The sequence below is a fragment of the Erythrolamprus reginae genome, chromosome 4 (genome assembly GCF_031021105.1).
Source record: "Erythrolamprus reginae isolate rEryReg1 chromosome 4, rEryReg1.hap1, whole genome shotgun sequence".
Taxonomy (NCBI): Eukaryota; Metazoa; Chordata; class Lepidosauria; order Squamata; family Dipsadidae; genus Erythrolamprus; species Erythrolamprus reginae.
Genome location: NC_091953.1, coordinates 13,594,618 through 13,622,586, shown reverse-complemented (window position 1 = coordinate 13,622,586; position 27,969 = coordinate 13,594,618). Strand labels below are relative to the sequence as shown.

Genomic DNA, 27,969 nt, shown 5'->3' with positions numbered 1-27,969 from the left:
TTGGACCGTGAGAGAGCCTGGACGGACGTGAGTGGCTGGAAGGCTCAGCCAATGACAGCCAACAGAAAGAAAAGCCCGGCCCGACAAAATAAAAAGTTTTATTTCTTCTAGGTCTTTCGCTCGCTTTGCCAGAAGTTCCTTGGAAGAGCTTTTCGGAAAGTCAGGTGAGTGCTACCGGGGAATCCCTTCAAGGGTGGGTCGCCTGGATCTGGAAAGGATCCCCCCCCCCAGGGAATCCCATCCTACCCAGCCAGCACCTGTTGGGTTTGCAGCCTCGCAGTTTCCCGGTTGTCAAAAAAAGACTTATAATCGCAATAGTTTCGTTTTTGCCTTTTCTATTTTTCGGAGGCGATCGCATTTTCTTTGGCAAATCGGTGTGACAGAAAGGCGGGAGTATAAAATATGCCTTCTGCCCGCTTAGTCTTTCCCTAAGGTGCCGAGGACTCCAGATCCCATAGTCCCCGGCTGTCATCGCTCATTGCAGCCGAGGAGAAGATCTTCCGCATATAGATATGGCCTGCGGTTGACAGAATAACCGAGTTGGAAGAGTCCTTTGAGGTCTTCTAGTCCAGTGTTTCCCAACCTTGGCAACTGGAAGATATTTGGACTTCAACTCCCAGAATTCCCCAGCCAGCTACAGTATTAAAAATAGTGTAATATAATATAATTTATTTATTTATTAGATTTTTTTTTTTAATGCTACCCTTCTTCTTAGACTCAGGGCCTCTTACAACATGGAAGGAAGCCTGATATTTATTTATTTATTTTGTCCAATACACAATAATACACCATGAAGGTTATAGAGGATAGTAGTGATTTCTGACAGTCTCAAAATGGGTGAACAGTGCAGTCAGGTGGTAGGGAAAGCAAGTAGAATGCCTGGCTTCATAGCTAGAGGTATAACAAGCAGGAAGAGTGAGACAGTGATCCCGCTGTATAGAGCGCTGGTGAGACCACATTTGGGATACTGTGTTCAGTTCTGGAGACCTCACCTACGAAAAGATATTGATAAAATTGAACGGGTCCAAAGACGGGCTACAAGAATGGTGGAAAGTCTTAAGCATAAAACGTATCAGGAAAGACTTCATGAACTCAATCTGTATAGTCTGGAGGACAGAAGGAAAAGGGGGGACATGATCGAAACATTTAAGTATGTTAAAGGGTTAAATAAGGTTCAGGAGGGAAGTGTTTTCAATAGGAAAGTGAACACAAGAACAAGGGGACACAATCTGAGGTTAGTTGGGGGAAAGATCAGAAGCAACGTGAGAAAATATTATTTTACTGAAAGAGTAGTAGATGCTTGAAACAAACTTCCAGCAGACATGGTTGGTAAATCCACACTAACTGAATTTAAACATGCCTGGGATAAACATATATCCATGCAAAGATAAAATACAAGAAATAGTATAAGGGCAGACTAGATGGACCGTGAAGTCTTTTTCTGCCGGCAATCTTCTATGTTTCTATTCTTGCCCGGATCAAACCGCATCCAGGATGACAGCGCCCCGCCTCTCTCCCGCTCTATTGGACCGTGAGAGAGCCTGGACGGACGTGAGTGGCTGGAAGGCTCAGCCAATGACAGCCAACAGAAAGAAAAGCCCGGCCCGACAAAATAAAAAGTTTTATTTCTTCTAGGTCTTTCGCTCGCTTTGCCAGAAGTTCCTTGGAAGAGCTTTTCGGAAAGTCAGGTGAGCGCTACCGGGGGATCTCTTCAAGGGTGGGTCGCCTGGATCTGGAAAGGATCCCCCCCACCCGGAATCTCATCCTTCCCAGCCAGCACCTGTTGGGTTTGCAGTTTCCCGGTTGTCAAAAAAAGACTTATAATCGCAATACAGTAGTTTCGTTTTTGCTTTTTCTATTTTTCGGAGGCGATCGCATTTTCTTTAGCAAATCGGTGTGACGGAAAGGCGGGAGTATAAAATATGCCTTCTGCCCGCTTAGTCTTTCCCTAAGGTGCCTGGGACTCCAGATCCCATAGTCCCCGGCTGTCATCGCTCATTGCAGCCGAGGAGATCTTTCGTATAGATAAGGCCGAGCCAGAAGGGATAGTTCGCCTGCGGTTGAGAGAATAACCGAGTTGGAAGGGTCCTTGGAGGTCTTCTAGTCCAGTGTTTCCCCACCTTGGCAACTGGAAGATATTTGGACTTCAACTCCCAGAATTCCCCAGCCAGCGAATGCTGGCTGGGGAATTCTGGGAGTTGAAGTCCAGATATCTTCCAGTTGCCAAGGTGGGAAAACACTGTTCTAGTCCAACCCTCTGCTCAGGCAGGAAACTCTATGCAATTTCAGACAAATGGTTATCCAATCTCTTCTTTAATTTAATTTAATTTATTAGATTTCAAAGCAACCCAATTCCTTGCGGGCTCTGGGCAAGCTACAGTATTAAAAATAGTGTGATATAATTTTATTTATTTATTTATTAGATTTTTTTTTAATGCTGCCCTTCTCCTTAGACTCAGGGCGTCTTACAACATGGAAAGTAGCCTGATATTTATTTATTTTTTTTGTCCAATACACAATAATACACCATGAAGGTTATAGAGGATATATGCATTCGTATTTATTGCTAGCCCAAATTCTGCATTTCTTAGGCCGTGACCTATGCCATATATACATGGTTGTGCTTGACCTATTTAGGGTACAGAAAGTAGATTTTGTGTTTACAATCTATGCTCATAATCTATACTTGGCTTCCTGTAAGCAGTGTTTCCCAACCTTAGTAACATGAAGATATGGGAGTTGAAGTCCAGATATCTTCAAGTTGCCAAGGTTGGGAAACACTGCTGTAAGGAACATAGCTGCGCTGAAAACACAAAAGGACATGAAGACAGGAAAAGGAGATGCTTTAATGGGGAATAGATAGGTCAGCCACCCGCTCTCAAGGCGCATAGTTTCACGCATGAACCCACATACTAACCGCAGGTTCCTCCTTTTCTTTGTTGTCATGAATTCTGCATCTTCTACATTGTATAACCCTTTTTTACTTTCTGTATAAGGAAACGTTGACAACTGATCGGCTCATATCCTGTGTTTTTTGTACTCGTTTGGAAATGTACAAAGGGCCCTGAAAAACAATCCACGTGGTTCAGACATTGCTTTTCTATCTTCTGAACCTGATGCATGCATCAAATAAACCTGAGTTACGCAATCTCCTTGTGGTCTCCATTCCCTTGACTGGTAACTGGGTTTTGCCGCAACATTAGCAATAGCCCTTTTTAGCAGAGCCAGCATATTGCCCCCACAATCCGGGTTATAATAATAACAAGACAAGCAAGATAAAACATATGATAAAACTATAGCAGTATAAAACAGTTTTTAAAACACCAAATGAGACAATCATTCAACAAACATTTTCTAGCTTTACTAGATAAGTGGCCAAAGCAATGGAAACTGCAGTTTAATGTTTCCAAATGTAAAACAATGCACTTGGGGAAAAGGAATCCTCAATCTGAGTATTGTATTGGCAGTTCTGTGCTAGCAAAACCTTTAGAAGAGAAGGATTTAGGGGTTGTGATTTCTGACAGTCTCAAAATGGGTGAACAGTGCAGTCAGGCGGTAGGGAAAGCAAGTAGGATGCTTGGCTGCATAGCTAGAGGTATAACAAGCAGGAAGAGGGAGATTGTGATCCCGTTGTATAGAGTGCTGGTGAGATCACATTTGGGATACTGTGTTCAGTTCTGGAGACCTCATCTACGAAAAGATATTGATAAAATTGAACGGGTCCAAAGACGGGCTACAAAAATGGTGGAAGGTCTAAGCATAAAATGTATCAGGGAAGACTTAATGAACTCAATCTGTATAGTCTGGAGGACAGAAGGGAAAAGGGGGACATGATCGAAACATTTAAATATGTTAAAGGGTTAAATAAGGTTCAGGACGGAAGTGTTTTCAATAGGAAAGTGAACACAAGAACAAGGGGGCACAGTCTGACGTTAGTTGGGGGAAAGATCAGAAGCAACGTGAGAAAATATTCTTTTACTGAAAGAGTAGTAGACGCTTGAAACAAACTTCCAGCAGACGTGGTCGGTAAATCCACAGTAACTGAATTTAAACATGCCTGGGATAAACATATATCCATGCTAAGATAAAATACAAGAAATAGTATAAGGGCAGACTAGATGGACCGTGAGGTCTTTTTCTGCCGTCAATCTTCTATGTTTCTATTCTTCTTGGCCGGAGCTAGTTGGCCTTGCTCAACAGCCCCTTAAAATTTCCATTGTTGGAGCATTCACAACTTCTGGAGGCAAGTTATTCCACTGATTAATTATTCTATCTGTCAGGAAATTTCTCTTTATTTCTAGGTTGTTTCTCCCCTTGTTTAATTTCCATCCATTGCTTCATGTGCTGCCTTCAGGTGCTTTGGAGAATAGGTTGACTGTCTTCTTTGTTACAGCCCCTTAAATATTGGAAGACTGCTGTCATGTCACATACACCGCTCACAGACTTTCTTTTCATTAAACTGGACATATCCAATTCCAGCAACCATTCTTTATATGTTTTAGTTTCCAGTCCTCTAATCATCTTTTTGTTGCTCTTCTCTGCAATCTTTCTAGAATCAACATCTGTTGTTGCTTCCTCTTCACTTCCTCTTTTACCACTTGAGTGTCCACAGAGATCTAAAATTCTGGTTGTTTCACTTCTGGCAGTCTCAACCATTATTATTTGATGATGTTGTAGTATGTCTTGGATATTTTTCTCCAAGAAACACGATTTAAGTACTGCCCATAAGATCATATGCTGCAACGTCCTACCGGTCAATGACTACTTCAGCTTCAACCGCAACAACACAAGAGCATGCAACAGATTCAAACTTAATACGAACCGCTCCAAACTTGACTGTAAAAAATATGATTTCAACTATCGAGTTATCGAAGCATGGAACTCATTGCCAGACTCAATTGTGTCAACCCCTAACCCCCAACACTTCTCCCTTAGACTCTCCATGATTGACCTCTCCAGGTTCCTAAGAGGCCAGTAAGGGGCATACATAAGTGCACTGGTGTGCCTTTTGTCCCCTGTCCAATTGTCTTTCCTTTCTCTCACTTATCATATATATTTTCTTTCTTTCATATATCCTCTAAGTTCACTTTACCCTTGTATATATTACTACATGTCTATTTTTCTTCCTATGTATTTGTGTATTGGACAAATGAATAAATAAATAAATAAGAGCATCAAACAACCATGTTGATATTTGTTGCTACTTGTTAGATGTTGTTACTTGAAGTATTTTGTGCTCTTTATAAAATAATATTTAATTTTATACATACACAAACACACACACACATATGAGAAGGTCTTGGCATATTCGGGTTTCTTCCCATGTAGGTTTCAGAGATTTCTGGCGACATTTCGACGAGGCCCCACTCATCATCTCGAAACATCACCAGAAATCTCTGAAACCTACACGGGAAGAAACCCAAATATGCCAAGACCTTTATACCTGTACCCGTGAAAATCTACGAAAACATACATATATATATTGGGGGAGATATCTTGAGCAGTTGGAGCTTGCAGGCTACTTTGCAGGTTACACCCCAGACACACATTACAAAACAGCTAAGTAGCCTGCAAGCTCCAACTACTCAGGATAACACTCCCAATCCACAAACTTCAACTAATCAGCATACATCAATTACATCAACAACCCTAGGTGTTACTCCACTGACTCACCAGGAAGTTTCAACACAGCTTGCAGCTGCTGAGTCATCAAACCACACCACCCACCAGTATTTATAGAGGGAAGGGAGCTCAGGTTTCGCTGTGTTTGCCCTAGAACAAGGACAGAAGCACCAGCCTGAAGATGACGAGTGGGACCTCGTCGAAACGTCGCCAGAAATCTCTAAATCCTACACGGGAAGAAACCCGAATATGCCAAGACCTTCATGTGTGTGTGTGTGTGTGTGTGTGTGTTTTCATAGATTTATATATGTACATATATATATATATATATAGATTGTTCTGAGTTTGGGTTTTACCCCATGTAATATTTTGAGTGTCTGCGATGTTTCGATAAAATCACATTCACCATCATAAGATTGAAGTTATTAGCTTGGTGCTGCTTTGAATATAACTATATTATATATAATTAATATAGCTATATTCAAAGCAGCACGAAGCTAACAACTTCAGCCTGATGATGGTGAACGGGATTTCATAAAACGTCGCACAGGCAACTCAAAATATTACACGGGGTAAAACCTGAACTCAGAACAATCTACATACATATACCCGTGAAAATCTACGAAAACGTGTGTGTGTGTGTGTGCTTTCAATCAATATCAGTTTCTGAAAAGCCCCCATTCTCTGATGTTGAACTTCTACTTTTATATTCACAGACTTCAGGAGGAGTTTGAACTGCAACCAAGTACACCAAGTATTGGTTTGGTCTAGGAGTTAAGGCGTCAGCTAGATACCAAGAAAAGGTGAGCTCAGATTTTGTCTTGAAACACAGCTGGGTGACTTTGGTCCAGTCCTTCCCTCTTAACCTAATCCACCTTACAAGGTTGGGTTTGTAGAGATAAAGAGGAGAAAGAAATATTAAGCATGTTCTCTACATTTCTAAAAATAATAAAAGTGGTATTAAGTCGGAACCGGAGCGGAAAACAAGACAGTCTTTATTAGTCGGGAAACCATACATAACATGAACACGGTAACTGACAGGATATTTATACCCGGCACAATACTTGCATAACCAATAGGGAAACAGTATTCCTCCCGCAAACCAGGAACAACCAATGGAATGACAGCGGCTATATTACTAGGCAAATACATTACACTCCTTCCCCCTTACATTGGAGACTTCGTAATCTCGTAAATAAGCGGGAGGACGTCACTCACGCTCGGACCGGCGCAGGGGTGGTTCCTCTTCTGAATGACGTAGGTTTTCGGAAGTCTCTTTCCGGTCCCTGGGGCTAGCAAGACTGTTCTCCATAGGATCAACTCTAGTCAGTGGGGTCACTACTCTAGGGGGAAGAGGGATATCATTGCTTTGCCCACTCGGACCTGTATTCACATTTAGGTTAGATGGAGGAGCCGGGCAACTAGGAGGTCTAAGTTGATCTACATGGCGGTGCCATATACGCCTGTCACTGAGTTCTACCTCATAAGACCGTGGTCCTTTAATTACAGTGACCTTTCCAGCAACCCAGGGGGGTCCTCCACTATAAGAGCGGGCAAACACTGGTGCATCCAGACAAAACGAGCGACCTGGGGCAGGCCAAGAAGGCTTATGAGAGTAGACTGGGTTTAATCTATCTAAGGTAATTCGCAGTTTCCGGCCCATGAGAAGCTCAGCCGGGGACTTGTTCGTTGGGGTAGTTGGTGTGGAATGCTGTGAGAATAGAAAATCTGCAAGTTTTTCCTGCCAAGTACCACGGGACGTTTTCTTCAGTGCATCTTTGGTGGTTCGGACCATACGTTCAGCTTGCCCGTTCGATGCTGGGTGACAGGGGGCTACTAGGGCGTGGCGAATGCCCGCCCTCGCTAAGAACCCTTCAAACTGGGATGACATGAATTGAGGCCCATTGTCGGATACTATTAGATCTGGGTAACCATGGGTTGCAAAAAGAGAGTTCAAAACCTGAATGACAGACAGGGATGTGGTCGAGTGTAGTAGGTTCACCTCTAACCATCGTGAGTACGCATCAACAGTTACAAGGAACAATTGACCTATGAATGGTCCCGCCAAGTCAACATGTAACCTGGTCCATGGGCCAGATGGCGGTTCCCATGCTAATGGGACCCCGTGAGGAGGTGACGGTCTTTGCTCCTGGCAGGGCAAACACTGAGCTACCCGATGCTCCACGTCTTTGTCGAGGCCTGGCCACCACACATACCCCCTTGCCAGGGCTTTCATCCTAACCACTCCTGGATGCCCCTTATGCAGGAGGGAAAGTACCTTTTCCTGTAATCGTGGAGGGATGCAAACCCGGCAACCACGCAGCAAACAGCCTTGTATGACTGAAAGCTCGTCTTTGCACCGAAAAAAGGAATATAATCCGCGGAAGGGGCGACCCGGGGCCACCCTCGCAAAACCCATTGTAGGACTGTGGATAAACACAGGTCATGTTGGGACTCCTCGGCCACTGCGGATGCGGATAAAGCCAAGAGCTGATCCGTGATGGCTAACACCGAGGATGCTGGGGCAGGATCCAGGAGCAACTGTGGTGATGGACAACGGCTAAGGGCATCTGCATGGGCAATGTGCCGACCCGGCCAGTAAAGTAGGCGGTATGAGTAATTGGCTAAAAATACAATCCACCGGGACATCCTTGGAGATAAGATAAGATGGCTTTGGCGGTCTCCTGACAAAAGGCCTAGTAGAGGCTGGTGATCTGTCACAATATCAAAAGGACAGCCATACAAGTAGTCATGAAATCGCCGAACTCCGGCTATGATGGCCAGGGCCTCCCTATCAATATGGCCAAAATTCCTCTCGGCTTTGGCCAGAGTCCTAGAAAAGAAGGCCAGTGGTACTTCGGACCCGTTTGGGAGTTTATGGCTTAGTACAGCACCCACCCCATATGGGGATGCGTCACAGGTTAAAATCAGAGGTAAGTATGGGGAATACTGTGCTAGAACAGTGTTAGAAGTGAGAACTTCTTTAACGGCCGCAAAAGCATCTGCCTCTCGGGGTCCCCAAACCCATTTCCTATTTTTATCAAGGAGCCGGTGTAGGGGCTCGGCCAAAGTCGCCTTGTGGGGGATGAAAACCGCATAGAAATTCAGTAGCCCCAGGAAGGCCTGAAGCTCAGCCTTAGAGCTTGGGGTTGGAGCTTCCCAAATAGCCTTGGTCTTTTCCGGAGTGGGGTGGATTCCCTTCCTATCGATGATGAACCCCAAGAATTCCACTTGTGGCACTCCGAACATACATTTATGAGCTTTGATTTTAAGACCTGCCTCTTTAAATTTTGACAGGACTTGCTTGACCCTATTAAGGAGGTCCGCCTCGGACTGGGCGGAAACTAAAACATCATCGAAATATGGAACCGTGCCAGGAATTCCATACAGCAAACGCTCCATGAGTGCTTGAAAGATTCCAGGGGCAGTGGAAACCCCAAATTGCAAACGCTTACACCTAAACACTCCCCTATGAGTTGTAATAGCCTGTGCGTCAGCTGCCTGAGAGTCCACAGGCAGTTGCTGGTATGCCTGGGAGAGGTCAAGTTTTGCAAATGTAGTTCCCTCCCCCAACGAGTGTAACAAATGTTGCACAACCGGAACTGGGTACGAATGGTGTGCTAGTGCCCTATTAATAGTACACTTATAATCCCCACAAATCCTTATTCCGCCCCCAGCCTTTACAGCCACCACAATCGGGGTCTCCCATGTGGCCTGATCAATGGGCTCCAAAACGCCCTGGGCCACAAGGCGGTCCAATTCGGCATCTACCTTCGGACGCAAAGCTAAGGGGACCCTGCGGGGCTTTACTCTTACCGGTGGCACCAGTGGATCTAACCCAAAAGAGATAGGGGACCCTTTGTAGCACCCCAAACTGCTATCAAATACATCCGGAAATTGTAATGCTAACTCAGAAAATGCCTTTCCCCCAGACACAAAATTAACCCCTGACACAGAAAGACCCAGCGAATCAAACCAATTAAGACCCAGAAAATTAGCAAAAGGTCCATCAACGACAATAAGTGGTAAACGACCCGAAAATTGTTTGAAGCGGACAAGGAAACGGCCCTGTCCCACGACCGGAATCAGGGACCCCTGGTAGTCCCGAAGATTCAGTGGGCATGACGAAAGTGACCTTTTTGATAAACGAGGAAAACAACGCTTGATAGTTGTCCATGGCACCAGCGAATGGGCGGATCCTGTGTCTATCTGCATGGAGCAAGGGGCTTTTCCTAGGGTGACAGAAATACAAATCTTTTCAGTCGCCGGGCTGGTCGCAGCGATCCTGACGGACGTTCCAGATCGAAGAGTGTGGCCGGATGAGGAGGCTGACGAATAAACGGCATTACAATCAAAACGCCGATACGATGAGTCCCTTGATGGAGCACGGAAACTCCCAGCAAATTGATCCCTGGAGCCAGCGGTCGATGAAGCAGCATACGGGTGGCGAATTCGGCAGACACAGGCGATATGCCCACGACCTTCACAACAGCGGCACGTCACATCCTTAAACGGACACGCAGCCCGGAAGTGATCACCGCCGCAACCCCTACACGGAGATGGAGGCGGGCGGGGACGGCCGGGAGGAGGGGCTTCCCGCGGCCTGGAGGCAGCCAGGCGACAGACCTCCTCCTCAGAAACCAAAGTGTTCTCCACGTCCTGAGGCAGTTGTGAGAGCTGTTTCACTGGGGCCAACGTAGTAGCACTAACAGACACATCCATCGCAGCTAAAGATTGGCTAGACATTTCAAAAGCTCTCACTTCCGAGAGAGCAACTTTAAACGATAAATCCTGGATCGCCAGAAGACGGCGCTTCAGGCGCCCGTCTTTCACGCCAAAAACCAACCAGTCAAGGAGATAATCCTCCAAGTCTGCAAACTCACAGTAAAGGGCAGCTCTTCTGAGGGCAGCTACAAAATCGTTAATGGACTCGCCCTCCTGTTGGTTACGATGAAAGAATATGTAACGGCGAGCACAGCGGGAGGGGGAGGGGGTGTAATGGTCTTGTAAAGTCAAGAGAAATTCATCCCAAGGCACGTTGTGAATAAGAGTAGGAGCGAAAATAGCCCTGGCAGTCTCGAACATTTCAGTACCGCAAAACCCCCAAAAATAAGCCCGTTTCCGATCCCCCGAGATCTCGGTAAACCCATTTGAAATGAGGAAACACTCGAACCTGGCCACGTAGGAGTCCCAAGTTTCCCCCTGAGGGTCGAAAGGCGCGAAGGTCAGTTGAGTAGACATTGTGGTAATAGATATATTTGGTCAGAAGCACTACAGCGTGGAAGACAATCCCATCCTCGTCGCCAATATTAAGTCGGAACCGGAGCGGAAAACAAGACAGTCTTTATTAGTCGGGAAACCATACATAACATGAACACGGTAACTGACAGGATATTTATACCCGGCAAAATACTTGCATAACCAATAGGGAAACAGTATTCCTCCCGCCAACCAGGAACAACCAATGGAATGACAGAGGCTATATTACTAGGCAAATACATTACAAGTGGGGTAAAAATAAACAGAAGCAATCAGTTTTTCACGCAGTCTTGTTTAGCATCCTGAGCTGGCTATGTGTTTGCCTGTTTCCAAATGCCTATCAAATTATCTTTTTTTGTGTATTTTATATAAAATGGAATTGATTTTTATATCTAGTGGTTTTCAGAAATCTGTGAATTGTTATTGAACATATTAAAACTTAAGACTTACTTTTATTATTTCTATTTGTAATACTCAGCATATGGTATTTTTGCCATACATCTATTTAAAGGCCATGAATGAGAGTTTATTTTTAAAGGGGGGAATATTTATCTCACTCTAATTTTCAATAATATATGAACCTTACTACCTGTAAGTCCTGAAACGTAACTTGCCTAGAAAAAAAATTAAATTGGGCTTATTTTATAGTAAATGTGTTGCATTTATATATACACCTGATATAAAAAGTACAGGAATATGTTAAATATATTAGGTAAAATGGACTGATATTTTTCTCTAGCACCATGACTGACCATTAGTAAATTTATGTATACCCAAATTTTCCAACAGAATAGAGAAATACTTTTATACTGTTTTTTAGATGTTGTATGCTATCCAGAGTCCAGGAGTTAGGCGACGTATAACTTAGATAAATAAAAATAAATAAATCTTCATTTGATGCAGAAATCTGTGGCATTCAGCTCTATTAAGCAATGATGGATTAGTTATATCAATATTTTGGCAAAGTCCTCTGAAAATTTCTGTAGTTTTCTAAAATTTGCCAAATTTTATTTCCAAAAGTGAGACTTTCTTCTTCTTCTTCTTCTTCTTCTTCTTCTTCTTCTTCTTCTTCTTCTTCTTCTTCTTCTTCTTCTTCTTCTTCTTCTTTTTTAGTAAATCCTTATGGAAACCAAAAGCGCCACAGCAGAACCACTGGCCAAATCTCAGAATCGGACTAAAATATATGTATTTCCTAAAAGTGAAGATGATGACGATCAAGTTGCATCATCTTCTTCCTCCTCCTTGCCATCATCATCATCCTCAAAAAAAGATCTAAGTCCTGTAAGTCAAAGATTCAAAACCAGAAGTGCCACAGCAAAACCAGTGGCCAAATCTCGCATTGACTGGAATCGGACTAAAAGATGTCTATTTCCTGAAAGTCAAGATGATGACGATGAATCGTCCTCCTCCTCCTCATCATCATCATCATCCTCAGGAGAAGATCTCAAGTCCAGTTTGAAAGAAGATGGAAAAGAAGAAGAGACCCCCATACTTAGCAAAAGTCGTGGTGAAGCTGGGAACGCTGCAGATTTACAAAAAGGTTGCAACGATGCCTCTTCTGAGGATTTGGAAGAAGGAAACATCTCCTTCGGAAAGAGGAAGAGAGCTTGGACAGATGTGGTATATGACAGGGATGAAAGCAATGACAGCAACGTTCCAAGGAAAGTGATTGCTAAAGGCAGGAGCGTCATTAGTGAAGATGACTTATCTGTTGGTGAGGAGCCACCCACATCCCCAGAAGAGAAAGCAGGCGATAGAAAACAAGAAAGATACCGGCGATCAGCAAATTCTGGCAAAATCAATCAACGCGATGAGGTACATTTCCAATTTATTTCAAAAGTACAGTGTTCCCTCGATTTTCGCAGGGGATGCGTTCCGAGACCGCCTGCGAAAGTCGAATTTCCGCGAAGTAGTGATGCGGAAGTAAATACACTATTTTTGGCTATGAACGGTATCCCAAGCCTTCCCTTAACACTTTAAACCCATAAATTACAATTTCCCATTCACTTAGCAACCATTTAGATTATTACTCACCATGTTTATTTATTAAAGTTTAGTTTTAAAACAATGTTTTTTAAAGGCAGACGAAAGTTTGGCAATGACATATGATGTCATCGGGCGGGAAAAACCGTGGTATAGGGGGGGGGAACCGTATTTTTTAATTAATATTTTTGAAAAACCATGGTATAGACGTTTCGTGAAGTTCGAACCCGCGAAAATCGAGGGAACACTATATTTTCTTTTTTTGTTGTTGTTTTATTTATGCGCGGAAGCAAAAAGTCGGTGAAAATAGCTGAAATCTTGCTCTCACGCACGTCCTCGCGTGAGATTTGGCTTGCTGCGCATGCACAGAAGCAAAATCTCACACAGGGGCATGTCGGGGTGCGCAGCTGCGCATGCATCTGGGATTTTCCTACTGGAGCTGCGCACCTGGAAGCACCGGCTGCTGCCCACCAGTACTCCATTCCCTCTTTCCCCTCGAAACTCTCAGATTGCCTTTATTTGGTGGGGAGGGGTATAAATTTTTATTGTTTTTCCACACTTTACAGTGATTCAAATTCACATACCTCAAATTAAAATAAACCACCGGGCAGGGGTGATTCAGAACCTTTCCAAAGGAGAGGGAAGGTTCCTTGTTGCCGTGACCATCAAACCCTGCCCCACTCGGAGCTCTCAGATTGCCTTGAGGCTGACCATGACTCCCACGCCACGGCTGCCGCCTCTGATTTGGCTGCTGGAGGGGGGCAGCAGTCTACAGGTTGCAGCAAATATTCTATTAATACTATATTAATATTCTATTAATTCCACTACTATATTGTTTTTATTATTGTTGTGAGCCGCCCCGAGTCTTCGGAGAGGGGCGGCATAAAAATCTAATAAATTATTATTATTATTATTATTATTATTATTATTATTATTATTATTATTATATAGTTCTTGTGCTGCCAGTATTAATCCTTCTGTGGAACACTCAAAAAAGAGACAGAAGGACTAATACTGGCGGCACAAGAACAGGCCATTAGAACAAATGCTGTCAAAGCCAGAATTGAAAAATCAACAGACGATCCAAGTGCAGACTCTGTAAAGAAACAGATGAAACAATCGATCACATACTCAGCTGCTGCAAAAAGATCGCACAGACTGACTACAAGCATAGACATGATGCTGTGGCACAGATGATCCCCTGGAACTTGTGCCGGAACTACCATTTACCAGTGGCAAAGAACTGGTGGGATCATAAGCCCGAAAAAGTGGTCGAAAATGAGCAAGCAAAACTACTGTGGGACTTCCGACTTCAGACTGACCGAATTCTGAAGCATAACACACCAGACATTGTGATCGTGGAGAAAAAGAAAGTATGGATCATCGACATCGCAATCCCAGGGTACAGTAGAATTGAGGAGAAGCAGCTAGAGAAATTAGTGAAATACGAAGATCTAAAAATTGAGCTGCAACAACTCTGGCATAAGCCCATGAAAGTGGTCCCAGTGGTACTTGGCACGCTGGGCACAGTACCAAAGGATCTCAGCGGACATTTGAAAACCATCGGAATTGACAAAATCTCCATCTGTCAATTGCAAAAGGCCGCTTTACCGGGATCAGCAAACATAATTCCCTGCTACATCACGCAGTCCTAGGTGCTTGGGAAGCGCCCGACTGGTGATGGAATACGAAATCCAGAATAGTGATCTCGTTTGCTGTGTTGTACTGACATAATAATAATAATAATAATAATAATAATAATAATAATAATAATAATAATAATAATTAATAATTAATAATAATTAATAATAATTAATAATAATAATAATTTGCTATTTTTTAACATCACCAGAGCAGTGCAGATGAGGCTCTGATGCAAGATGATGGACACTCACCTCTCACCCAAGAGGAAATTGGTGTTATGCCTGATGAAGACAGCATGAAACAATTCATAGATGACGATGATGTTGATGATGATGAAGAAGAAGAGAAATTGGAAGGGGATAGCTTTGAGGAGGAAGACTACAATCCTCAAGACCAAAATCATCATGGGGTCAGTAACTTATTGGAGAAGCACGTTCCATTCGGTAAGGTTACAACAAATAAGAAATAGCTTAAATATCCTTTTTCATTGCATTTATTCACACCAAATCATTTACTCATATTTGTGTTGATTTTTTGAAAAAACAGTGGCTGAGATCGATCGTTATTTGCACTTTCAAAGAGTTGTGAAAGCCTTTCTCACCAATGCAGTTGATGATACATTTTTGAGCTCCTTATATGGTAAGCAAGAATCCCTTTCAAACAGGATATTGGTTGGTTGGTTGGTTGGTTGGTTGGTTGGTTGGTTGGTTGGTTGGTTGGTTGGTTGGTTGGTTGGTTGGTTGGTTGATTGGTTGATTGATTGATTGATTGATTTGATTGATTGGTTTTATAAGCCACCCCTCTCCGAGTACTCAAGGCAGCTTACAACATATATAAACAACAGAGTACAGTAGATCAGTGTTTCCCAACCTTGGCAACTTGAAGATATCTGGACTTCAACTCCCAGAATTCCCCAGCCAGCGTTTGCTGGCTGGGGAATTCTGGGAGTTGAAGTCCAGATATCTTCAAGTTGCCAAGATTGGGAAACACTGCAATAGATAAATCCAATTGATTAAAAACTAAACAAACAATGCTAAAATCCCCAGTAATGCTAAAAATCAGTCATACCCATTCAAACAACAATCATACAAACATTTGTCGACCAGGGACTGAGATCTAATCACCCCAAGCCTGGTGGCATAAATGAGTCTTTAAGACTCTTGCGAAAGGTGAGAAGGGTGGGGATGGTGTGACTCTCCGGAGGGAGCTAATTCCAGACAGCTGAGGCCCCCACAGAGAAGGTCCTTCCCCTAGGCTCCGCCAAAGGACATTGTCTTGTTGACCGGACCTGGAGAAGGCCGACTCTGTTGGACTTAACCAGTATCTGAGACTCGTACAGTAGAAGGTGGTCCCACAAGTAATCTGGCCCGATACCATGTAGGGCTTTATAGGACATTACCCACACTTTGAGTTTTGTGCGGAAACTAATTGACAGCTAATGCAGTCAATGTAATATTTGTTATCCTCTTTGAATTTTTTCCCCTGCTCAGAGCAGTAAATAAATGCGTTAGAGATAATAATAATAATAATAATAATAATAATAATAATAATAATAATAATACTGCTTGTGGAGAAAAAGAAAGTATGGATCATCGACATCGCAATCCCAGGGGACAGCAGAATTGAGGAGAAGCAGCTAGAGAAATTAGTGAAATACGAAGATCTAAAAATCGAGCTGCAACGACTCTGGCATAAGCCAGTGAAAGTGGTCCCAGTGGTACTTGGCACTCTGGGCACAGTGCCAAAGGATCTCAGCAGACATTTGAAAACCATCAGAATTGACAAAATCTCCATCTGTCAATTGCAAAAAGACCACTTTACTGGGGTCGGCAAACATAATCTGCTGCTACATCACTCAGTCTTAGGTGCTTGGGAAGCGCCCGACTGGTGATGAAATATGAAATCCAGCATAGTGATCTCGTTTGCTGTGTTGTATTGACATAATAATAATAAATGATTTATTAGATTTGTATGCCGCCCCTCTCCGAAGACTCCTTAACAACCATTCATTTAGCAACCATTTGAAGTTACAGTGGCACTGAAAAAAAGTGACATACAATTGTTTGTCACACTTAAAACCACAGTCAGTTAATGAAAATTTATGTATTTTGCCATGGTTGCATTGTCCTTGAGATTAACATGACCATTACTCTCAGGCGGCGTCCAACAAGGAAAGTCAGTGAGACAAACTGAATTATCTCAGCGACCGTGTGATTCATTTAACCATGGCAGAAGGTTATTAATGGAATGCAGCTCACTTAGCAAATGCCTTGCTTAGCGACATAACCTCTGGTTCCAATTGTGGTCATACATTGAGGGCTCCATGTACTCTTTATAAAAGTGTAATGTTAGTAACAAGGCTATGAACATCATTTTTCAGCTGTGGCGAGGAGGGTGTTTGCCCAGGTTCGCCTGGTGCACCAGTTGTGGCCCTACTTGGACAGGGAGTCACTGCTCACAGTCTCTCATGCTCTCATCACTTCGAGGTTCAATTACTGCAATGCTCTCTACATGGGGCTACCTTTGAAAAGAGTTCGGAAACTCCAGATTTGATTTGATTTGATTTGATTTGATTTATTGGATTTATATGCCACCCCTCTCCGCAAACTCGGGGCGGCATATATCGTGCAGAATGCGGCCGCGAGAGCTATTGTGGGGCTTCCCAGATTCGCCCACATTTCTACAACACTCCGTTGCCTGCACTGGCTGCCAATCAATTTCTGGTCACAATTCAAAGTGTTGGTAATGACCTTTAAAGCCCTACATGGCAGTGGACCAGAATACCTCCGGAACCGCCTTCTACCGCACGAATCCCAGCGGCCGATTAGGTCCCACAGAGTTGGCCTTCTCCAGGTCCTGTTGACAAAACAATGTCGTTTGGCGGGCCCCAGGGGAAGAGCCTTCTCTGTGGCGGCCCCGACCCTCTGGAATCAACTCCCCCCACAGATTAGAATGGCCCCCACCCTCCTTGTCTTTCGCAAGACCCACCTATATTGCCAGGCATGGGGGAACTGAGACACCTCCCCCAGGCTTTTATATTTTATATTTGGTATGCATGTGTTGTATGGTTTTAATTGTTGGGGTTTTATACATATTTTTTTTATACTAGATTTGTATTACTATTACAGTGGAACCCCGACATAAGAGCTGCTCTACTTAAGAGCAACTCGAGATAAGAGCTGGGAGGGGAGATATATTTTTGTTCTACTTACAAGCCCAAATTCGAGATACAAGCGCCAAGGAGCTGTCTCCTGAAGCCAAACGCTAACTTCCGCGTTCGGCTTCAGGAGACAGCTGCGAAGCGGCGCGCATGTTTTAAAAGGTTGCAGCCAGCCTGGGGGGCTCGGGGGGGTGCTTGCAGCTTTCTTTCTTGCTCTTTTTCTTTCTCTCTTTTACCTTCCCTTCCTCTATTTCTTCTTTTCTTTCTCCTTCCCACCTTCTTCCCTCCCTCCCTCCCTTCACTCATTCCTCTCTTACTCTCCCCTTTCATAAGTTTCCTTGCTTCCTTCCTCTGTTCCTGTCCCTTCCCTCTTTCCTTCCTTCCTTCCCACCCTCCGTCCATTCATTCACCCATTCCTCTCTTGATCGCTTAAAGCCGGTCCCTGGTGCAAAAAGGGTTGGGGACCTCTGTCCTACAGGATTGGGTGGCAGAGAAGTTGAACATATGTAAATTTAAAAGTTTAAGAAAGTTTACAAGTTAAGTGAAAGAAACTTCATTATTCATTTATATGTACATGTACATTTCTTCATTAAAAACATGTCTTTCTGCATAATTTAGACTAACTTTGTGAGTTTTTTGAGGGCTGGAACCAATTAAAATTATTTACATTAATTCCTATGGGGGAAAGTCGTTCGAGATAAGAGCTGCTCGACTTAAGAGCCCAGGTCCGGAACGAATTAAACTCGTATCTCGAGGTACCACTGTATATTGTTTTTGTTATTTTTGTGAGCCACCCCGAGTCTTTGGAGAGGGGCGGCATACAAATCTAATAAATTATTATTAATTATTATTATTATTTGTTTTCTCTCCAAAGAAGGAAAAAGGAAAAAGAAATACGCGCAGGATATGCAAACTTCCCTCTATTATTTTGATGAACGCGTTATAAAACCTTTCCTTGAAAGTCTAGTTTCGAGATGTCGCTGGACAGAACAATACAGGGTACTGAATTTTCTTCTCAATTTTTTAAATTTAATTTCTTAGTTGATTTGACAGTGTATTTATTTAGCTGTGACTGTGTATTAGCAATACTTTAATGCATTCCGATTGAGTTCTTTTCTCATTTGCCTTCAAGTGACTTGAACTCCATTATGGTTGTAAGGGGGGGGGGGGAGGGGGGTTTCATAATTTTTTTTTCTCCAGCATAACATAAAAAAACAATACTTAGTTTCCAACACAAAATCAAGCTTATTATCATACAAATACAATTTTTTCCTTTCTATTTTGTAATCATTCTGTGGAGGCTCTTATGTCTCTTTCTTCCACAAAAGGACTGTGCAAACATATAATGTCTTATATATTCAAAAACCTCTTAAAATATAGCTTTTCTCCATCTAATATTAAAACATTACAATAACCTTTACATTAATTGCTAGTCATCAAATTCGCGTCTTATTTGGATCTTAAAAATCTATTGAACTAATTGTTCCAAAAAACTAATTATTCCAACAGACTAGATTATATATAAGATAAATCTTAATATTATAACAAAAAATCCAGAAAACCATAATCCTATATGTCTAATAAACTAATTATTCCAATAACTAAGTATATCATATTATATAATAATTAAATAGATTATATATAAAACCACAGGGAGGGTGGAGGCCCTGTTTCCTCCCAGGAGATTCCTAGGGAGGGGCCCCACAGAGGCTTATCCCTGCCTTTTCTGGCTCTGTTTCCTCCTCGGAGATTCCTAGAGAGGCCCCACGGAGGGTTCTCTCCACCTTTTCCAGTCCTGTTTCCTTCTCGGATATTCCTAGAGAGGCCCCACAGAGGCTTCTCCCCGCCTTTTCCAGCCCTGTTTCCTCCCAGGAGATTCCTAGAGAGGCCCCACGGAGGATTCTCCCTGCCTTTTCCGGTTACAGTTTCAGAGGGTCGGGTTCGTAAGTGGAAAATGGTTCTTGAGAAGAGGCAAAAAAATCTTGAACACCCGGTTCTTATCTAGAAAAGTTCGTAAGTAGAAGCGTTCTTAGGTAGAGGTACCACTGTATATGAATGTGTAGCATCTCCAAAAGGTTGCAACTAAGTCCCTGCAGCTATTAACAACAGAACTCTAATCAATTGTATTTCAATTTCTAGAATCGAGTAGACCGTTACTCTGATGTCCGCATAAGCTCACGATGCTTAGAGATACGTATTTGTGAAGCCTGTGAGCTAAATAGAGGCTGTAAGTTTGTAGTGACATTTTCTGGAAAACAGTACTCCCCTGAAACCCTGAAAGTGGATGACTTCCTGCCCCACGATACCCAGGTATGTTTTGCTAATTACTGAAAATCGAACATATTTGCGTGTTTTAAAGTCTTTGTCCTTTTTTAAAGGTTATTTTGTTCACAGGTTTCACATGTGGCATTTATAATAAGGTGGAGGTGGGCCCAAAGCCGAAATGGGAAAGTGTTTTTCATATGGATCTCGATAGGATCACTACTCACTGTCCTTACCGGCTTCTCTTTAAAACAACATTTCTCTTTAAAATTCATCTTTCCAAAATCTCTAGGGCAGTGATGGAGAATCTATGGCAGTGGTCCCCAAACTACGGCCCGTGGGCCACATGCGGCCCACTGAGGCCATTTATCCGGCCCGCCAGTGAGTGACAAGAGCACAGGGAAAAGAGAGAGAGAAAGAAAGAAAAGGGAAAGAGAGGGAGGGAAGGAGAAGTGGAGAGGAATGAAGGAGGGAAGGAAGGAAGGAAGGAGAAATGGAGGGAACAAGGAAGGAAGGAAGAATGAAATGAATGGAGGGACAGAGGAAGGAAGGACTGTTTTTGGGTGTGTGTGTAATTTTTTAAAAAAATTCTCTCAACATACATTCAAACAACACAGTGTACCATCTAATTTTCCATGAATAAAATGCGGTATTTTGTTAGTAACTAATATCAATCATCAAAAAATTCGTAAAAGGGTTTTTTTCTAATTTTGTCATCCAGTTACATTCATTTTCTTTTAATTAAATTCCCTCCTTAATGTTCCTTCAAAAAGTGCAACACCAATTATATTTCTAACTTATTAGCCATTATGCCAAAGTGCTTCCTTCTTTCTTTATACATTTTTCATAAGCCAAGAAAACCTTGTATAGCCAATCAGATGTTAACAAAAGAAAATTAAAAACAAGACATAAACATATATGAATTTCAGACCTTCTCCCCCCTCTAAATAGTACGTTCCCATTTTGTTTTTTACTTTAAAACAAGGTGTGTGCAGTGTGCATAGGGATTTGTTCATAGGTTTTTTTTATAGTCCGGCCCTCCAACAGTCCAAGGGACAGTGAACTGGCCCCGTGTAAAAAGTTTGGGGACCCCTGATCTATGGCATGCGTGCCACAGGTAGCATGTGGAGTCACATCTGCTAGCACATGAGCTGTTGCCCTAGCTTGGCTCCAGCGCACAAGCGCACACCAGCCAGCTGATTTTCAGCTCATGCGGAAGCTGTGTGAGGGTGTTTTCGGCTTCCTGAGGGCCTCTGCGGGGCCAGGGGAGAGCATTTTCGCTCTCCACGGGCTCTACGGCAGGATTTCCCAACCTTGGCAACTTGGAGATATTTGGACTTCAAATCCCAGAATCCCCTTAATGATTAATGATTGGCATAGGGGTTAAATAAGCAATGAAGAAACAGTGCATTATTATACCGTACTGTATTACTTACCTGCCTAGTTCTTACAAAGTCTTATATAAAACTTACATAAACTCATATTCAGGTTTAAAATCAGGCTTGATTTGGAAATCATCCCCCCACCCCTTTGGCATTTTGGTTTTCTGAATGCAAAATCCAAAGACTGTCTAAAATGAGGATGTTAGAGACCAGTGTTCCCTCCAATTTTTTTGGGGGGTGGGCGGAAAGGTATAGTGTCTGAGCGGCAGTCCCTCCGGGACTGAGCGGCACAGAAATAATAAATAAATAAACAAACAAACAAACAAACAAACAAACAAATAAAAAACCCACCCTGTTTTGCCTCAGAGAATTTCAAAATAAAATACTGTACTGTGTGTGTCTATAACAGTGAGCTCATAATAGGGCAACTCTATCAATATCAAAATGCCACTTAAATAGTTGAGCTAGTTTCAAACTAGATTTTGATTTTCTTTCTCTCTTCCTTACTCCCATTCTTTTTCTTTCTCTTTTCCTTCCTCCCTTTTTTCTATCTGTTTCTCTCTCTTCCTCTCTCTCTCCTTCCCTCTCACTCTTTCCCTCTCGGCTTCTGGGCAGGTTTGGAAAACTCTGAGTTGATGATGATTTTTAAGTGAGCGATTGCTCACTGCTCAGCTTAGAGGGAACTATGTTAGAGACTGTCTTAATTCAGAATATATTTTTTTTCATATTTACGTGCAAATAAACTAATGCTAGCTAGCTGAGTAATTAAGTAAACAGGAGAAATGAATTGGTCCATTTAGAAGCTCTGATGATTTTATTATGTGAGAAATGTGCCAACAACGTTTTGTCCAATTCCTTTCATGTGCTAACAGCATCCGCTGCGCATATGCTTTAAGTCACTAGTATTTGCTGGGCTCCTAATTCTGTTCCCAAACTTTCTAATATGAAGTGATTGCTTAGATTTTTGCTTTGGTGACTGTTCTACAATGTAAACTGAGGGTTTTCTGTGTTTATATTCAGTAACTCGTTAAAAAAAATTCCTTTTACGGAGGTTGAACAAGATATTCCTTGTGACTTAATGATAATAAATGTTTGCAATAAAGAAGTAATCTTTTTTTATTTATACTTTCAAATGTCAGACAACTGCATTGGTGCCAATATTTTAACTAGTTAAAAAAATGTAATTGCTTGTTACTTTTCTTGAACAAAAAAAAAAGTTGGACTCAATCAACATCACCATTGCCATCATCAAAATGGGTGCAGGAGTGACTTTCTAACTAGGAGTTCATATTGTATAGTAATAAAAGCCCTGCTTGTGTTGAATTCTCTTATTTTATGGGACAGTGATGGTGAACCGTTTTTGGTTCATGTTAGAATGTCTAGGTAATAAACCTTCAACAAACTTTAAGTAGAGTTAATGTAGCAATGTGGGTTAATCAGTCAATGAATCAGTACAAAATAGAACAATATTATTATTTACAGATTGGCAAAAGAATAGTAGTTACACACCCCAATATCATACACATATAATCCTAATAATAGTTTACAAACCAGGGTATCGCAGACAGCAAAGTACACACAGTAAATATATATCTGTCTAGTAAAGAACTCCCCAAAGAGGAACATCGTTGGCTCCCACTTATGGCCAAACAACAAATAACTCTTAAAGGTACAGTGCTAAACTTTTTATTATTATTATTATTATTATTATTATTATTATTATTATTTATTAGATTTGTATGCCGCCCCTCTCCATAGACTCGGGGCGGCTCACAACAATAAAAAGAACAATGTAAGAACAAATCTAATAATTTAAAAAACGCTAAAAACCCCATTATTAAAAGCAAACATACACACAAACATACCATGTATAAACTGTATAGGCCCAGGGGAGATGTCTCAGTTCCCCCATGCCTGACGGCAGAGATAGGTCTTAAGAACTTTACGAAAGGCAAGGAGGGTGGGGGCAGTTCTAATCTCCGGGGGGAGCTGGTTCCAGAGGGTCGGGCCCACCACAGAGAAGGCTCTTCTCCTGGGTCCCGCCAAACGACATTGTTTAATCGACGGGACCCGGAGAAGGCCACCTCTGTGGGACCTAACCGGTCACTGGGATTCGTGCAGTAGAAGGTGGTCCCGGAGGTATTCTAGTCCGATGCCATGAAGGGCTTTATAGATCATAACCAACACTTTGAATTTACATTGTTAGCTTCTGTATTGCAACACCCAACATAGTTACATACAGTATACTAACAGTTCAGATGCCAAAAGGGTGTGTGTGGTGGTGCTAGCATGTGTCTACATGCCCACACCCCTTCCCTCCCCCCCATGCGTGCACACACACCCATTCTGCATATGCGCACAATCCCCATGCGCACAGGCCTCACTGAAGCCTGGGACAATGAAAAAATGGCCAAACAGGCAAACCGGAAGTTCAAAAAACACACTTCCGGTTTGCCCATTTTGCTTCTTTTTTGCACTCTTGAGGGTTAGGGAAGCTTCCTGAAGCCTCAGAGTGCAAAAAAAAAATCAGAATGGGCAAACCGGAAGTGCGTTTTCCGAACTTCCGGTTTGCCCGTTGGGTGTTTTTTTTTTTTGTACTCTGGGCCTTCCAGGAAGCTTCCTGAAGTGTCCAGAAGGTGAAATGGCCTTCCCCAGGACAAAAATTAGCTGGCTAGCACACACATGCGTGCTGGAACTGGCATAGGGCAATGTCTCGTATGCGCTCCGTGGAACATGTGCTATAGGTTCACCATCACGGTTATAGGACATCCATTCTTGCTTAACTAATTTATGGGACTATTTACGGGACCTTCTCATGCCACAAACCTCCCAGAGGCCTATTAGATTGCACAGAATTGGCCTTCTCCAGGTGCCGTTGATTAAACAATGTAGGTTAGCGGGACCACAGGGAGGGCCTTTTCTGTTGCTGCCCCAGCTCCCCCGATGTTCTACTCCCACTCTACTGGCCTTTCAAAAAGCTGTTAAGATCTGGCTTTGCCGACAGGCCTGGGGGCCGTGAACTTTAACATCTGACATGCCCGAATTATGTTTGACTGGTTTGTATGTTTGTTAGATTGGTTTTAGAGTCTTTATAATGGGGTTGTTAGGGTTATAATGGGGTTTGAAATTTACTGTTGATATTCAACTTCTGTTTATTATTGTTTTGTTTTGTATTGTTGTAAGCCGCCCCAAGTCCTACGGGATCGGGTGGCATAGAAGTCAATTAAATTAAATTAATTGCAGTGTTTACTACTGTTATTCACAAAACACTTACTAAAAGAACTTATGTTTCCGCAGAGGCTGAAGGTTGGTGTTGTATGTCAAAGGCGTACCCAGGTTTATCATGATCTGAAGCATTATAAATATAAGTTGTATCAGAAATGCTGTTCAGCTATAAAAGACCAATGTCTTCAGGATGAAGATGGAGATGAAAATCTTCAGGATGAACCAGTCAAAGATTTAGTGAAACGGGTTTTCAGCCAACTGGAGGAAAGCGGCTGGATACGTAAGGTAACTCACTGTTGGAAATACAATAGAATATTTTATTGGCCAAGTGTGATTGGACACACAAGGAATTTGTCTTTGGTGCATATGCTCTCAGTGTACATAAAAAGACAAAATACATTCATCACGAATCATAAGGTACAACCCTTAATGATAGTCATAGGGTACAAATAAGCAATCAAATCATGATGAGAAACAATCAATATAAATCATAAGGATACAAGCAACAAAGTTACAGTCATGCAGTCATAAGTGGGAGGAGATAGGTGATAGGAATAATGAGAAGATTATTATTATTATTATTAATATTAATATTAATATTATTATTATTAAATTTGTATGCCGCCCCTCTCCGAAGACTCGGGGCGGCTCACAATAACAACAATGTAACAAATCTAATACATTTAAAAGAAGTCTAAAACCCATTAATTAAAAACCATACAACACACTCATACCATACATAAATAGTCTAACCCAGGGGTTCAGCTTCCCCATTTCTGACGACATAGATGGATCTTTAATAGCTTACGAAAGGCAAGGAGGGTGGGGACAGTTCTAATCTCCGGGGGGAGTTGGTTCCAGAGGGCCGGGGCTGCCACAGAGAAGGCTCTTCCCCTGGGGCCCGCCAGACGGCATTGTTTTGTCAACGGGACCCGGAGAAGGCCAACTCTGTGGGACCTAATCAGTCTCTGGGATTCATGCAGCAGAAGACGATCCCGAAGGTATTCTGGTCCGATGCCATATAGGGCTTTATAGGTCATTACCAACACTAGTTATGCAGATTTAGTGAATAGAATGACACTGTTGAGGGAATTATTTGTTTAGCAGAATGATGGTGTTAGGAAAAAACTGTTCTTGTGTCTAGTTGTTTTGGTGTTCAGTGCTCTATAGCATCTATAGAGAGAGCACACATCCTGGGGTGGGTGGGGGGCTATGCTAATTGTACAGATATCTGATGTGATTCTGCTTAGCTTCACCTGCTGCTTCCTGTCCGTTAGGAAGCTTATGATCTGTTTGCAAGTGTGTTCAGGTACCGCTAGCTGATTTAGTTTAATTAGAAGAATGTCAGGAATGATGGTATTGAATGACGAACTAAAGTCAACTAAAGTTAAGAAATGCATTGCTTATGGATTAAGTGAGGTGCCTTCATATAACATCTAAGAAGGATTATAGGAAGTCCTTGACTTACAACCACAATTGAGTCAAAAAATTATATTGCTGTTGTGGTTAGCTCTGGCCCAGCTCCTGCCCCAAGGACTGTGGATGTGGGGGAGACATCCACATGCTGCAGGCCTGTTTTGCCCCCGGTGGAATCTGCTGATGAAGGCTCCTCTGACCAAGAAGACATGAGTGACAGGGAGGAGGAGAGTGTGGCAGACAGCTCAGAAGAGATCAATTCTCTAGCTCCTCCTTGGATTCAGAACAAGAGTTAATGATACAGCCACGCATGTGGAGAGCGATGCATAGGCAACAACAACTGAGAGATTATTATCAAAGAAAATGGGGCCACCTGTGGTTGGGTGGGGTTGTGGTAATTAGTGAGGCTGCTATAAATAGCAGCCTGTGGGTTTGGCCATTGTGGAGGATTATCTGATCGTTGTGTTTCGTGGCTGCTTTACTGACTTTGACCTTTTGTGTGCTGATTTTTCCCCGCTTTGAAACTAAACCAGAGCAAAGTGTGTTTCACTTTGTGAAAGAAGGACTGTGAATTGCCTCACAGCTGCAAGCTAAGTATCACAGAACTGATAAGGGACTTGTACAAATTACCAGTTTGTTTGGAGACAAGTGCTCTTTGCTATCCCAAAAGAGGGCTTAGTTTAAATGACTTTTCATTATAAAGAACATTGTTTTGAATCTTCAAAGTGTGTGTGTCTGAAATTTGTACCTGTGAATTTTTGGGAGAAGTCTACCAGAGAGCCCGACAGAACAATTGCTAAGTGAGTTCATTTAACGTCTGTCTCACTTAACAACATAAATTTTGGTCATAAGCTGAGGATTATTTGTATTTAAAATTTTATAAATTTACAGTTAGAATTTCAGATGATTCACAATATTGTTTTCCTTCTTTGTTTGCAGGAATATTCTGTCCTTGAAAACTATCAGGATGAAGTAGCAAAGTTCCATAAATATTTGAACGAGTTTAGAAAGGAACTCTGTTCATCTGGGCCATATTACTTTTTTAATGATTTTTATTAAGTTATTTACATTTTCAAAAAAAACAATACGAAGAAGCAAGAAAAACAAAAAAAGAGAAAGAAAAGGGAACAGAGAAGAAAAGAACACACCACGACAAAATAGTAAAAAACAAACAACTATACAATATACCCTCTAGGGTTGTCTTACACAATCTATATCGATGATTTATATTTATATAATTTTTATAATTCACATATTTCTGTAATCTTTTTTGGTAATGTCTTTCCTCTTGAAATTAAGTAACTATAGTTTTAAATAGAATTCTTTATTGGCCAAGTGTGATTGGACACACTTGGTGCATATGCTCTCAGTGTACATAAGAGAAAAGATACATTTGTCAAGAATCAAGAGGTAAACACTTAATGATTGTCATAGGATTCGAAGAAGCACTATATTATACTAACATAATATATACAAAATAATGTACCTATTAACAGGTTAAGTATGCATTACTTTATTTTTTTTTCCTCTTTTCCAATCAACCATAAAAACATTCCAATTTTTTTTTAATTTATGTAGCATGCAAATATATATGTGTTAAATTTCTTTTTTCCCCGTACTTTATTTTAATTATCAAAATCTTCAAATCAAATTGCACATTTATTCAACAGATGAATTTTTCTGTGCTGTATTACACAAGCACTTTCTTCAAAGATAACATTTTCTGTGTTTGATGCTTTTGGTCATCATCTCCTAGTACCATATTTTCTACAAACTCTATAAACATTTAGTTTAATTCTTTTTTCAAACAACCTGCACTTTTATCCTCCAGGCAGATACAGAATTCAAGGATTTTATTACCAGTGGTATAATTGTCAGAGGATGAAATTTAGGAAGGAGCTGCCCTAAATTTTTCAGGCAGTAAAAAGCGAGGGCGGGAAATTTGTACCTTCAGAAAATGCAAAATATCTATTAATGTAGCCATACAATAAAGTAGATTTAATTGAACTAATCAAA

General features: G+C 41.9%; 1 protein-coding gene across 1 annotated transcript; it reads left to right on the top strand.

Moving 5' to 3' along the window:
- Positions 1–96: 96 nt before the first annotated feature.
- CCDC82 (coiled-coil domain containing 82) lies at positions 97–27,969 on the top strand. The gene is made up of 10 exons (XM_070749656.1): positions 97–164; positions 1,636–1,688; positions 6,339–6,425; positions 11,995–12,696; positions 14,717–14,951; positions 15,055–15,147; positions 18,543–18,667; positions 19,808–19,978; positions 24,610–24,822; positions 26,893–27,969. Exons 4-10 carry the CDS (start codon positions 12,004–12,006, stop codon positions 27,010–27,012), a joined length of 1,650 nt encoding a protein of 549 aa, XP_070605757.1. The 5' UTR covers positions 97–164; positions 1,636–1,688; positions 6,339–6,425; positions 11,995–12,003; the 3' UTR covers positions 27,013–27,969.

What these genes read in the sequence shown, in the direction of transcription:
- CCDC82 (XM_070749656.1), top strand. Translation starts at nt 12,004, where the DNA reads ATGGAAACCAAAAGCGCCACAGCAGAACCACTGGCCAAATCTCAGAAT. An exon ending in AAATCAATCAACGCGATGAG is followed by an intron (nt 12,697 to 14,716) that starts GTACATTTCCAA and finishes TAACATCACCAG; the next exon opens with AGCAGTGCAGATGAGGCTCT. An exon ending in ATTTTTGAGCTCCTTATATG is followed by an intron (nt 15,148 to 18,542) that starts GTAAGCAAGAAT and finishes TTCTCTCCAAAG; the next exon opens with AAGGAAAAAGGAAAAAGAAA.